The following is a 14,839-nucleotide window of genomic DNA, read 5'->3' as shown; positions in this document are numbered from 1 at the left end:
TCAGATAGCAGAGTTTTGTTCTTTTTTTTCCTGTCAAAATATAGTTTTTGTTATATGAGATGACTCTGAGAGGGAACGGGAAGGGAAAGGGATAAATTCTGATGATGTATAATGCATACATATTTTATAAATACTATATATATATATATATATATATATATAACATTAAAAATATTTACCAAAAAATGTCAGTAAGTGGCATGATTTGAATCTTATTCTTTTATTCCAAATTTACTATATCATGAATCATCATAAATCACTAAGAAAATAATTCATGATTAACAATAATTTTTTTAATTTTTATTTTGAATATTTTCCCCTAGTTACATGTTTCATGTTCTTTCCCTCTCTCCCAAACTCTCCTAAACCCCCTTAGTTGACACACAATTCCACTGGGTTTTACATTTAACAATTTTTTAAGGAAAACCACTGTCCCATTCAACCAGACATATGTATTTCTCCATTGTGGCCCTAAGAGAAAATAAATAAATAAAGACAAATGAGACAATCTCTGCTCTCAAGGAGTTTACATTCTTATGGGAGGAAAGGACAGGTATCTTTGAATAAAAAAGGGAGACTAGAATCTATGAGATCAATGTGGCAGCTAAGAAGAAAGAGAGAATTCACTTGAGTAAAGTGAAACATGGCTTGAGTACTTCCTGAAATGGGGCTGGTCCCCAGAAGCCAATCAAGAAATTTAACCACACCAAATAAGGCTGTAGGGCTTCATCATTTCTCAACTATATAGGAAACTGAGTCAAATTTGTAAAAATAAGAGCCATTCCCCAGTTCATAAATGGTCAAAGAATATGGACAGGTAGTCTCCAGAAGAAGAAAGCAAAGCTAACTATAGTCATGAAAATAGACTGTAAATCACTATTAATTAGAGAAATGCAAATTAAAATAACTCTGAAGTACCACCTCACATCTATCATATTGGCTAACAAGACAGAAAAGGGAAATGACAAATGCCAGAGAGAATATGGGAAAATTGGAACATGAATGAACTCTTAGTGAAGTCATGAACTCCAACCATTTTGAAAAACAATTTAGAACTTCACCACCAAACAGCTATAAAACTGCACATACCCTTTGACCTAGTAACACCACTACTAGGTCTATATCCCAAAGAGATAAAAGGAAAAGGGCCTATATATATACAAAAATGTTTTTATAGCAGCTCTTTATATGGTGGCAAAAAACTGGAAATCAGGAAGATGCCTATCAGTTGAAGAATAGCTGAACAAATTATGGTATGTGATTTTGATAGAATATTAATGTGCTATGAGAAAAGATAGGTGGGATGGTTTCAGAAAAACCTGGAGAGACGGATATGAATTAATGCAGAATGTGGAAGTGAGCAGAAACAGGAGATTGCAGTATTTTAATGATAATCAACTGTGTAAGGCTTAACTACCCTAATCAGTAGTGATCCGAGATAATTGCAGAAGACTCATGTTGAAAATGCTGTCCATGGGGCAGCGAGGTGACTCAGTGAATTGAGAACCAGGCCTAGAGATGAGAGATCCTAGATTTAAATATGGCCTTAGCCACTTTCTAGCACTGAGACTCTGGGCAAGTCACTTAACCCCTTGCCTAGCCTTTACTGCTCTTCTGCCTTGGATCCAATACATAGTATTGATTCTAAGATGAAAGCTAAGAGTTTCGAAGGAAAAAAAAGAAGGAAAATGCCGTCCACCTCCAGAGAGAAAAATGAATTCTGGATACAAAATTAAGTATAATTTTTTTCACTTCATTTATTTTTCTTGCTTTTGTTTTTGCAACATGGTTAATATAGAAATATGTTTCCCATATATATAATTTATATCATATGGCTTGCCTAGTGAATAAGAGAGAGAATTTAGAACTAAGAAAAATTTTTAGAATGTTAAAAATAACTAATAAATTAAATAATAATGAAGTCCATCACAACCAAGAAAAACATAAGAGGAAGAGACAGAGACAATAGGGCCTCAAAGTGAAGGTTTTTCCATGTGGGCAAATCAGTAGGCAGGGTAGAAGTCGAGAAATCCACATCTAGAGAGTCTAGATTTAAGTGAAATAAAACACAAATGATTTTAGACTTAAACTTTGCTTAAGGACAGAATTTATTAAAATGTAATGGCCTTACTGCCATTAATTAGCAATATGACTTTGCCTAAATCACCATCCTATTTCCTCATCTTTAAAATTTAGAATCAGGATCAATTATATTATGATGTCTGGGGTCTTTTCTAACTAAAATTCTTACAAGACAGAGAAGTGAAGTTAAAACTGGATCTTGTGCTTCCTTAAAAGCATTTGAGGGGGCAGCTGGGTAGCTCAGTGGATTGAGAGCCAGGCCTAGAGACGGGAGGTCCTAGGTTCAAATCTGGCCTCAGACACTTCCCACTGTGTGACCCTGGGCAAGTCACTTGACCCCCATTGCCTACCCTTACCACTCTTCTGCCTTGGAGTCAGTATTGACTCCAAGACAGAAGGTAAGGATTTGAAAAAAAAAAAAACATTTGAGACATTATCTTTCCCAGATGTAGGAATAAGACAGACAATTTAATTTGGGTTGGACTAAATAACTTCCAAAAACATTTATGGATTTTCAGTAGTTAAAATGTTGATAGCTAAAAAAAAGATTATTTTAATTGCAGGTAAACAAGTGAGAACCAAACTTTCACAGGCATTCAATCACTGGCTGAAAGTTCCCGAAGATAAGACACAGGTATTTATGCAATTCCCAATATTTTAATAATTTTTCTCAAATTACTAGAATGTAGGTATTAAAAAGATCTTATTAAGCTTCAAATGCTATGTCTTTCTAAGCTTCTAGAGTTTCTTCTAAGACAGTGCTTAATAGATTCAGGAGGTCCTGAGATTTCATTTTACTAGCACCATTACTCAGCTTTAGGCCAGCTGAATCATCTATAGAGAATAATGGTCAATCTGAGGATCGTGTGAAGTTAGTTACCTCTGCCTACGTCTGTTTTATGGAAAGATCACCAGACAATAGAAGAACTTGATTAATCCTTGACTAGTCTCATTACCTTGGACAGATCAACCTTTCTGTTCTATAAAGATTAAATGTAATAAAGGGTGTCAAGCACTATACAAACATGAGATTATGAGTATTAAAGAATTTTAGGAGATACTTCTAAGACATTAGAGTAATGAGAATTTTTATACAGGTTGTAAGTTTAAATAGTCACATTCACTTCAATTTAATGAATTTTTTTTTTTGCACCTTTACAATCCAGTGAGCTTTTATTCGGCATCTACTATGTACGGAGTCCTGTGCTAGGGCCTGGGCACACAAAGATATAAAGAGTAATATCCCTCCCTTCAAGGAACTTAAACTTTGCTGAGAAAATACCATCGTTAAATAGCTAAGTACTGTAGGAATACCTGTATAGACATGATTTTGCTGGGGAAGAAATGGTAACGACTATAGGACAGTTTTCCATAAGAGACCACACATCATATTGAACCTTAAAGGAAGCAAGGGGTCTTTAGAAGCAAAGGTGATAAAGGAATCCTTTCTACATTTGGGGGACAACTTTTGCAAGGGCCCAAAGTTGGGAGATGAAGTGCCAAGTTTGGAGTACAGCCAGTGAGAGAAGGAGGAATAAAGTGAAATAAACCTGGAAACAGACTATAGAGAGATTATGAAGGACTTTAATACCTAGTATGTATAAAGCATTATACTAGGTGCTGAGTGAAAAAAAACAAAAGCATTACTATTTGCAGGATCTGAATTAAGAAGCAACTCAGATGACATGTAGTTCAACTTGGACCTGAATTAAAATATCTTCTATAATTATGTTGCTAAAAAAATTATTCAGCCATTCTGTCATGGCTTCTAGTGAAAAAGAACTTGTTACCTCTTGAAGCATATTTTGGACATTCTAATTGTTAGTAATTTGAATATTATTTCTACCTGAAATCTGTCATTCTGCAACTTCCATCTATTGCTTCTAGTTCTGTTCTTTGCAGCCAAGCAAAATCCCTCTCTTATAAGTTAACCCTTCAGATAATTAAAGAGAATTATCATGAGACCCTTAGTCTTTTCTCCTCTAGGTTAAATATCCCCAATTCCTTCATCTGGTTCATCTGTTTTCTTGGATTCTCTTCATTTTACATACTAAATGGCTACTTCATACATTCCATTTGACCTGCTTACCATGCAGGATCAGGAGCTGAACACAATTTCCAGATGTGGTCTGATGAGAGTAGGATATCAACTCCCTCATTATAGAAATTATCCTAGAAATGCCCTCTCAATGTAGCCTGGATTTTTCTAACTGCCACATCACACTGTTGATTCACATCAAGCTTTTAGACCACAGAAACATCTCCATCTTTTCCAGAATAATAGATGTGGAGCTATGCCATCTCCAAGAGCAAAGGAGAGAAAGCACTCCATCTGATACTTCTGTCAATGATCTTACTTATAGGACTATGTCTCTTTTTTTATTTTTTTCTTCTGTTACCCTTAATACTTTAGCTTATGCTCTTGCTTCTGTCTTCTTTCTATATATGATTTTCAAGTCTGAGTTAAAGAATATGAATCCCCTCTAGTTACTGCATTCCTTTCTTCCTTACCAGAAGTGGTTTTGTGCATAGGTTTGGAATTTTATTCTTGAGAATTTCTCATCCTTCCAGACTAATTTGACCTGTAGGATCCATCTCTGAAGCCTTTGAAAGTTTTGTTCCTAAATCTAGGTGCCATGGAACCTTGTTTGGTTTTCCCCTTCTTTTCTGTCACATTCCGTTCTCTTCAAGTGCCCATAATTTCTGTTTTAGTGATCAGGTCCATCCAGAAGAGCAGTTTTCCTTCCGACTTTCTGAAGCCTTAAATTCACAGCAAATCAAGTATTTTTCTCAAGTAAACATTCTGTTTTGGGGAGTTAAAATACTGAAACATGTTTTCATAGTCAAAGTTCCCCATTTTTGTTCTATCATATCTCATCAGGCTTGGGATCCCTTTCCTTAACTATATTTTTTCCATCTATGTAGGTGTTTTATAGTTTGCTTCCATGACAATATGACTTAAGTTTTTTCTGTATTAGGTCCTAATTCAAACTGTGTTCATCATATTCCCCTATCTAATCTTTGGACTTTTCTTACACATTTCCATAAAAAAATGGCCTCAGGCCACCCCTTCTATCCATTCTGTTTGGAGCAGAATGAGGATCTAGCTTGGGTGCCTTGAAGACATGGGGGTACCATGAATAGAAATAACAAAGTTAAGAAGAAGGAATTGGTTTGAGCAATGAATTGAGCTTCTGGAGAGCAGGGACTATCTTTTGCCTCCTTTTTTGTATTCTCAGCACTTAGCACAGTGACTGCATGTAGTGACACTTAATAAATGGCTTACTCACTAACAGTTTGGTTTGGAATATGTAGAACTTGAGGTATTAATCAGATATCTACAAATGGAAATGCCACGTAGGCACTTAAAAATGAAGACCTGGACTTCAGGAAAGAGCTAAATACGTAGAGACAATAGTCTTGATAGTGTAGAGGTGGTATCTGAAACTCTGTAAGTTAATAAGAATATTAAGGGAATGAGTCTAAAGACAGAAGAAAAGTGGACAGAAGGCAGAGCCTTGAGAGAAATGCCAGCCTTAAGTGGAAAGAGACAAGGAGCCAGTTAAGGAAAAGAATGTTCATAAAGAGGACAAAGGAAAGCAGTATTCCTTTTCACAGAAGACAAAGAAGAGAGCTTCAAGAAGCAGCAGCTAATCAGCAGTGTCAAATTTTGCAAAAAAAATCAGGATACTGGAAACTTAGGGGGAAATGTCAGAATAGCCAGTTAGAGGTCATTGATGCCTTGAGAGTAGTTTTAATGATATGGGAGAAGTAGAATCCAAATTGTGAAATAGGAAGGAGGTGCAAAGGAGAGACAAAAGACATGGTCTTTCTTTCTGAGAAGTTTGACAGTGAAAGGGAAGAGAGTGAAGGGACAGTAGCTTGTAAGTGTAGAAAGGTCAAAGGGCTTTGAAGTTTTTTAGAATAGCCAAAATCTGCGCATTGTATAAATGGAGATTTTGAATCTTGGACTTCATCCCCCATAAGTCCCTTAGTTTTCCCAAAATTTCCTTTAATCTCTCTTTCGCCTCCATGTTTGCGTGGTCAAGTTATTGTTTTATAGTTGGCTATAATTCCTCCCTCTTCCTCTTTGGTTCCTGGGAGCGAGCTGGTTAGTACCCTTTAGTTAGTCTCTTTTGTTAGTTTATTATTAATAAAATGTTTATCAATATAATATTTAGTATTTTGCATATTAATTTTAATCTCCACATATATGCAGAAGAAAAGGAGCTGGGGAGAGGGACTTCTAATGGAGTTGTATCTTAGAGGAGACAGGGGGAAATATGATCATGAATATAGGTTCCCTTGAACATCTGAAGAATCCACTCTGTTCCTCTGAGAAAAATAGAAAAGGGTTGGGTAAAAACAAAGGGGAAAAGTATTCAGGGAGTTCATACTACAGTCTTTAAGACAGAGAATCAGAATTTGAAGCTTAGATTTGCAGCAAGGTAACTTGCGCTGCCATAAGAATGTCCTTTAATTTCCCTGGTACTGTTTATTCATCTATAAAATGAGAAAATAGTACCATATCCTTTCAACTCTAAACCCAGGCCGGTGTAATTCTAAAGTAGAAGTTGTGGTCATCTACTGACAGAGACTCAATAAGGCTGGAAAGACTTGAAAGAGTGCTAAATAGAATGTGATAGGAAATCAGAGTTAAATACAACAATTCTAGACAGTTTCTGACTGAATAACAGACATAGGCAGGGTGACTTTGTTCACCAGCAGTCTGAAGAACAGAAGAATCTATTGGTGAATATTAACCAAATTAGCATGTGTAAGTATTGGAACTTTAAGAAAGCAAGAGATTCTAGAATGGAATCCGTCAGATTTACTGAAGTGGCAGACAGCAATCAAGACTAGGTAGGAATGCAAGTGTAACTTTTAAAATGGATGGCAGACTGAGAAAGCAAAAAAAGGTTGAGAAACCAGAGGTCAGTGAGGGTTAAGAACAGTTTGAGTAGGAATAGAAGAAATGAAGAAAATGGAGATTACATTCAGAAGAGACTATCAGGAATCTAAGAACTAAGATGTTCCTTGAATGATGAGTTGGTGTGATATCTAGTTTGGGTTTTAGTTACAAAATAAATTATCAAAATGCAGAAGTTAAAATTTAATGTAAATAACCTGGTGGGTTTCATACCTGAAAGATAACATTCTTGATTCAGATTTAGAGGTAGTTTTGTGGCACCAGTGGATTGAGTACCAGGCCTGGAATCAGGATGACCTAAATTCAAATCTAGCCTTAAACTTACTGGCTAAGTAACCCTGGACAAGTCACTTAACCTCTTTTCATCTGAATTTCCTTATCTGTAAAGTGGGAATAATAATAACATCTACCTCCAAGGTTGTGTTGAGGATCAAATATAATTGAAAAGCACTTAGCACGTTGCCTGGCACATAGTAAGCTATATAACTGTTTGCTATTTTTTAAATTTGCTTAAATATTTGTGAACTTAATGAATATCTAATAATGCAAATGAATCTAAAATATCATTGGATATTATTTAGAAATATGAGTTTTAAAGAAACTTCTGTCTAGTTACAAATAGGCCTTGTGAAGTCCTGGATATATATTATCTATTGCAGAGTATTTGAAATTTTCTATACTTTTAATCTGGGATGGTGGGTAAAATGTAGAAATATAAAGTTGGAGCATTATATTACGTAGTTGTTAACCTATTTGCGCCTTTGAAATATTAAAATTTAGTTCATTCTTTCTTCTCTTTGAATAGATTATCATTGAAGTTACAGAGATGCTACATAATGCCAGTTTACTCATTGATGACATTGAAGACAACTCAAAACTACGCCGTGGCTTTCCTGTTGCCCACAGCATATATGGAATTCCATCTGTTATCAATTCTGCCAATTATGTATATTTCCTTGGACTAGAGAAAGTTTTAACTCTCAATCACCCAGATGCAGTAAAGCTCTTTACCCGCCAACTTCTAGAACTTCATCAGGGACAAGGCTTAGATATTTACTGGAGGGATAACTACACATGTCCCACTGAAGAAGAGTATAAAGCTATGGTGCTGCAGAAGACAGGTGGACTTTTTGGATTAGCAGTAGGTCTCATGCAGTTGTTCTCCAACTACAAAGAAGATTTAAAGCCACTCCTTAATACACTTGGCCTCTTTTTCCAAATTAGGGATGATTATGCTAATCTACACTCCAAGGAATACAGTGAGAACAAAAGTTTTTGTGAAGATCTAACTGAGGGCAAATTTTCATTTCCTACTATTCATGCTATTTGGTCTAGACCTGAAAGCACTCAGGTTCAGAATATCTTGCGACAGAGGACAGAAAACATAGATATTAAAAAATACTGTGTACATTATCTTGAGAATGTAGGTTCCTTTGAATATACTCGTAATACACTTAAGGAGCTTGAAGCTGAAGCCTATAAACAAATTGAAGCACTTGGTGGAAATCCCGAGTTGGTAGCTCTAATTAAGCATTTAAGTAAGATGTTCAAAGAAGAAAATTGATAGTTTTAAAACCATTATTAGTTTGGTGGCTTACTTTAGCCAGAGCTTTTACTTAGTTCACCTGTCACCAATTTAAAATGTCAATCAAACTACTAGCCTTCAAAAATCATTGGATGAATAATGACATGAACAAAGTATTGTTCTGTCAGTCCCTGTTGGTCATAAGCACAGAGAGGTAATTACAAAACACAGTTGTGGTCTTTTTTCTTTTTATGCCCACCAAGGCACAAAATTAAATGAGTCTTGAGTGGCCAGATTTGAATTAGTGATATATGGAATAATTAAAAATCTCTGCCTTATGTAGTCAAGAATGAACTGAAGACTATTGCTGTGAATGTTTCACTCTTGTCAATAAAGAAGAATTCAGCCTCTCTGGATTGGATTTTTATCTTGCTATTTTCCACAGTGCTGTAATAATTTTTTAAATACTTTGAATTTTCCATTGTAATGATGATCGTAAAGAAATCTCCAATAAAAAAAATCATGATTATTTGCTGCTACAGGATGGATATTGTACTTCATGTGTGTGTATGTTTGTTTATATATATATATATATATACATATATATATGTATATATATATATATATGCCTGCCTTAAAATGGTTTTGTTCCAAAAATATCTATAGAGTTGACTACATAGCTAGAAACTGAAATAGTCTATAAAACAAAGGTTTTAGTAGATTTTATTTCCTACACAATAATAGGGTAAGGTGGGAATAGTACTTCTTAAAATTCTGCTTGAACACATATCTTGCCTTGTTAGTGGCTGCAATAATGATTTGTGGAATTTGGGTTTTTTTTAATTAATCATCATTGTCAAATCAGCTTTATACCAAAAACAAATGTCAGTCATTTGTTTTGTATTTTTTTAAGCACATACATTAAACTACAGCAAAAAATAAGGCTAAAGTTTTATATTTTTGCCCTTTACAGCTATTCTTGAGCCCCTAAAGATCTACCTCTTTATAAGAGATCAGAAATGTTTTGCCTATTATATTTAGAATTCAGTTTCTCTTTTTTTTTTTTCGGTAGCCCCAAGAAGAGTAAGGAAGAGTAAAGGAGATTGTATATTTAAATTTAAAGAATATATACTTAAAAATCATTAAGTGGAAAAATGGCAATTTTTTTCTACAAAAAATATTCACTCAACTTTAATCCATTAAAAATTCTCATGTTGATTTAATTTTAAAACAACAGTTTATTGTATTTTTATATTTTCCAAGAATAACGTAATTACATTGGTAACTGAAATGCCTTTGTTGATTTGCCAAAGTAATTAAACAAGTGCTGGTGGAGTCACTGCAAGGAACAATCAGGAGTTTAATCAGTACTTAAGCAATTTTGGTATGCTGTTTTAACTGACGAAAAAAGATTTGTTTATTTAATATAACATATATATGAGTTCTGGATTTTTTTCAATACCACGTGATTATCTTAAACAAGAATATGCATTTTTAAGTTGTCTGTTACCAATAATCCAAAATTCTGTTTTTTTATTTTTTTAATGCTTTTAAAAGTTAACCTGACGAAAATAATTTTTAAAACATTTTGTATATTTACAACTAAAATTATTTTAAAATTCATATGTTTGATCAACTTTAGAAATTTGAACTGGATTATACAAATAGTTTATTTGCCTCCCTAATTTCATAGAGCAGATGACGTTTTCTTGATCTTTAATTGTTCACTTAGGATTATTTTATCTTTATTATTGCAAGAATCAACTTCAAAGAGGGCAGCTGGGTAACTCAGTGGATTGAGAGCCAGGCCTAATGACAGGAGGTCCAAGGTTCAAATCTGGCCTCAGACACTTCCCAGCTGTGTGACCCTGGGCAAGTCACTTGAACCCCCATTGTCTAGCCCTTACCACTCTTCTGTCTTGGCTCCAAGATGGAAGGTAAGGATTTTTAAAAAAAAGTATCAACTTTAAAAACTGGATTATCATTTCAGTAGTCTATTAAATCTGATGCATGATTCCTACTAAGAGATTGTTGTTGATATTAGTTGCTGACATAGCACTAGAAGGTTTTTAACATTTATTAGCTCTCCTGGTTAATATGTCTTAAAGGCTGATTATCTGATGAATTTAATCTGAAATGTATTAGTTGTTACAAAAGGGTGATTACTTAATGTTTATCTCAGAAACAACCCTCCTTAAATATTAAAGGACTGACTCTGACACTCAAATTGGACCCCTGATCTAGTCTATAACTGATTTCTAAAGCTATATGAAAAATTAGATACATCCATTGTCACAGAAACATAAGTGTATTTGTGACATTGGTTTTTTGGAGGAAGATTGTCTTGTAAAGTGATTTTTAATACTGTTTTCTCACATTGGGTGATGATGACTTCCATAGCCACTATTACTTCTGATTTTGGAATCTTGATTTGATATACCATATCTCACTTGGTTTTAGTAACATTCCTCCTAGCATTCTGTCATACCATTGGGACATTTGTCCAAGTTAAAAGTATTTAAACAACATAGGTCCAAGCACAAATCCCTTGAATACTCCAGAAAAGACTTCCCATTGTATTGAAAATGAATTATTTACAGTTAAAAATCTGCCTCTCCAACTAGTTATCAATCCATCTGATTATATTCTCATGTAATCCATAACTCGTCATCTTTTCAATGGGAATATCATGAGATACTCTGCAAAAAGCTTTGCAAAAATCTTGGTAGACTATATCCATAGCATTTCCTTATCTACTTGGTTAGTAATTCCATCAAAAAGGAGAAAAGGAATTAGTTTGGCGTGACCTGTGCTTGAAGAAGATATGCAGATTTTGTAACCATAACCATCTCATTAATGGTCTCTTAGAACTATCCCAAGAATTGAAGTCAACCTCCCCGGTTTATAGTTTATAGACTGATCTTTCTTCCTTTCTTCCTTTCCTTCCTTCTTTCCTTCCTTTCTTCTTTCCTTCCTTTCTTTTTGTGGAAAACCAGGACATTTGCCCCATTCCAGTCTTGTGGTACTTTTCTCATTTTCCCCTGATTTTTTTTCTTAAAACCTGCATCTTCTCTCTTAGGATAAGTACTAAGTTCCAAGGAAGAAAAGTATAATAAGATAGGCAGTTGGAGTAAAACAGCTTACCCATGGTCACAGAGCTGGAAGTATCTGAGGCCAAATTTGAACCTAGGACCTCACACCTCCAATCATGGCTCTTTTTATCCACTGAGAGATCTACCTATCCCTCCATGATCTTTTAAATATCACTGACCTTAATCAATGACACATGTAAAACCCAATGGAATTATGCATCAGCTATGGGAGGGGTTGGGAAGGGAGGAGGGATAGAATATGAATCCTGTAACCATAGAAAAATATTCTAAATTAATTAAAAGACAGTATTAAAAATAAATAAATATCACTGACAATGCCTCAGCAATTATACCTGCTAGTCTTAAGGACCCAGGGATGTAGTTCATCTGGGCAGAGGTCACTTCAGTTCAACAAGGGCAGCTTTTATTTTTTTTATCCTCATACTTAGTTATTTTTGTCCTTTAAACAGTTCCTCTTTTTCTCTTGTCAATGATAATTCCATGCACTTTTAAGTGAAGGTCAATGCTTTCAGTGATCCTCCTTTTTCTCCCAATACAGATTTAAACACACACACATACACACACACAAAGACCATTTTGTTATTACTGACCTCAGTTAATACTGAACATTAGCATTCATGACACTACTTTTACAAGACTGTCATGTTCTTCCATATTTTTGAAATATTTTTTATTCTGAATTTAGACATCAAATAAATGAGCATTTTAGGCACATAGAACATACACATAGAACAAAAAATAGATCTACATGAAAATGCAGGTCTCATGTAAAAAAGTTTGTTTTCCTTTTGAAGTTTATAATAAATTCAAGCTGTAGCTTTCTAAGTTGCACTGCTTGTCTGTGTTTTTCTGGTCTTCTTTTCCCTACATGTTTAAAAAAAATGCCTCAAGGATTATCTTTTGTTTTTTTTGGTTTTCTGTATCTCCAAACTCTTAGTACAATGCTTGCCACATAATAATAATACTTGACTTGTTTTCCATTATGGTTTTGGAATTTTATTTTGGAGTATCTCATATCTAACCAAGAGGAAAATAAGGAAAGAAATCCCCATAGAAAACAACTGCAGACAGACTGAAGGAAATGACCAAGCAGAGAAAGTTCTATAATATATTAATTATGAGGTATGCCATGAGTTAGAATACTAGAGGAAACTCTAGAGATAGAGTTATAATTGGAATCCCAGAAAATAAAATGGAATCACCACAAGAAGCACTGGAGAAGTGGGTAGAAGACCCATCTACTAAAAGAACATAAGACATAAGTGAACACAGAACTCTTAAGGAAACACTCAAAAGAAGAATTAATGGTTTAGAGCAGTGAGGGGCAAATTACGGCCCATGGGCCAGATGTGGCCCCCTGAAATGTTCTATCCAGGGTTTGACATTATTCCTAATCTGACAAATACAATGAGTAGGCTATGATACAATGAAACTTCGAAAGAGTTGCCTTAGAAACAGACTGACAGATGAACATTTTCTTTCCTTTGGCCCCCTCTTTAAAAAGTTTGCCCATCACTGGTTTAGAGCCAAAAAATGGAACACCTCTGTAGCAAGAAATATCAATGGCTAAAGAAATCATTGGAACAACATGAGATATTCTTTTTTAAATGCAATTGACCTGCAAAGTAGTACATAAAATTGCTTGAACGTATTAGACCTAGAAGGGAAAAAGTCAGCTATAAAAAAAAAAATCCACAAGACTTTCAAGGTTTAACTTCACCAGAAATTTGTGCAACAAACTATAGAGCTTCTAGGGCAAAGAGAAAATACTATACTGTAAGCAGCGAAGAAGTTAGCTCATTATATCCAAGAATTATGCTCAGAATTCCTTGGATTACTCTCCATCAATTAGAAGTGACACCCCAAAATTTGCAAAAGGCAAAGAAAAATAGCATGAACAAAAGAATAACCTCCTACAAAGCTAAACTATATTACAATGGAAATTATGAATTTTAAACAAAATAATTTCCAAATACTACTTTTGAGAAAATCAAGTTGAATAGTAGGAAAAAAAACCAAAACAAGAAAATTAAGCTAAAATGTCCATACCCTTTGATTCAGAGATTCTGCTGCTGGGCTTATTACCTAAAGCTGGAGGATAATAAAAATAAATATACCATATACACCAAAATATTTATCACAGTTTTTTAAAAATAGAAAATCAGAAAAAATGTAGATATATGCCCATCTCTTGGAGAATGGTTTAACAAGCTGTAGTATATGAATGTAATGTAATATTACTATAGTCTTATCTGATAAGAAATTATGAATTAGCCAGGTTTGGTAGTCCATACCTATAACCTCTGCTACCAGGCATTTATTAGCTCTGTGACCTTGGACAAGTCACTTAACCCCTATTTGCCACAGTTTCCTCATCTCTAAAATGGATATAATAAAAGCACTTTCCTCCCAGAGTTATTTTAAGACTCTAATGAGGCCACTAATACACTGCTGGTGGAGTTGTAAATTGGTCCAACCATTCTGGAGGGCAATTTGGAATTATGCACAAAGGGCCTTAAAAGAACACCTGTCCTTTGATCCAGCCATACCAGTGCTAGATTTGTACACCAAAGAGATAATAAGGAAAAAGACTTGTACAAAAATATCAATAGCTGCACTCTTTGTGGTGGCAAAAAAAATTGGAAAATGACAGGGTGTCCATAAACTGGGGAATGGTTGAATAAATTGTGGTGATATTATTGTGCTAAAAGGAATAATGAACTGGAAGAATTCCACGTGAACCAGAAAGACCTCCAGGAATTGATGCAGAGTGAAAGGAGCAGAACCAGAAGAACATTGTACACAGAGACTGATATACTGTGGTAAAATAGAATGTAATAGACTTTTCTAATAGCAAATGCAATGACCCAGGACAATCCAGAGGAATTCATGAAAAAGAACACTATCCACATCCAGATAAAGAACCGTGACAGTAGAAATACAGAAGAAAAACATATGATCAATCATGTGGTTCGATGGGGATATGATTGGGGTTTTGATGTTAAAAGATTACTCTACTGTGAATATGAATAATAAGGAAATAGGTTTTGAACAACAATACATGTATCACCCAGTGGAATTGTTCATTGGGTCCAGGAGTGGGGAGGGGATGGAGGAAAGAAATCAGGAATCATATAACTATGGAAAATATTCTAAATTTTAAAAAAATCAAATGAGGCAATAATTATA

The 14,839-nt window shown here is 34.6% G+C and overlaps 1 protein-coding gene across 2 annotated transcripts in view; it reads left to right on the top strand.

Annotated features, from left to right (window-relative positions):
* The window catches only part of GGPS1 (geranylgeranyl diphosphate synthase 1), a 35,235-nt gene extending 26,150 nt beyond the window's left edge, over nt 1–9,085 (top strand). The window contains exons 3-4 of one of the 2 annotated variants that reach the window (XM_044671625.1): nt 2,646–2,716; nt 7,818–9,085. In XM_044671625.1, the coding sequence (XP_044527560.1) occupies nt 2,646–2,716; nt 7,818–8,576 (830 nt within the window). In that variant the 3' untranslated portion in view covers nt 8,577–9,085. The remainder of the gene's footprint in view (nt 1–2,645; nt 2,717–7,817) is intronic. The other variant, XM_044671626.1, reaches the window with a different exon arrangement.
* The last annotated feature ends 5,754 nt before the right edge of the window (nt 9,086–14,839 follow it).

Source organism: Gracilinanus agilis, chromosome 4 (genome assembly GCF_016433145.1).
Source record: "Gracilinanus agilis isolate LMUSP501 chromosome 4, AgileGrace, whole genome shotgun sequence".
Lineage (NCBI taxonomy): Eukaryota > Metazoa > Chordata > Mammalia > Didelphimorphia > Didelphidae > Gracilinanus > Gracilinanus agilis.
The sequence above is the reverse complement of the archived record's forward strand: the minus strand, read 5'-3'. Positions and strand labels throughout refer to the sequence as shown.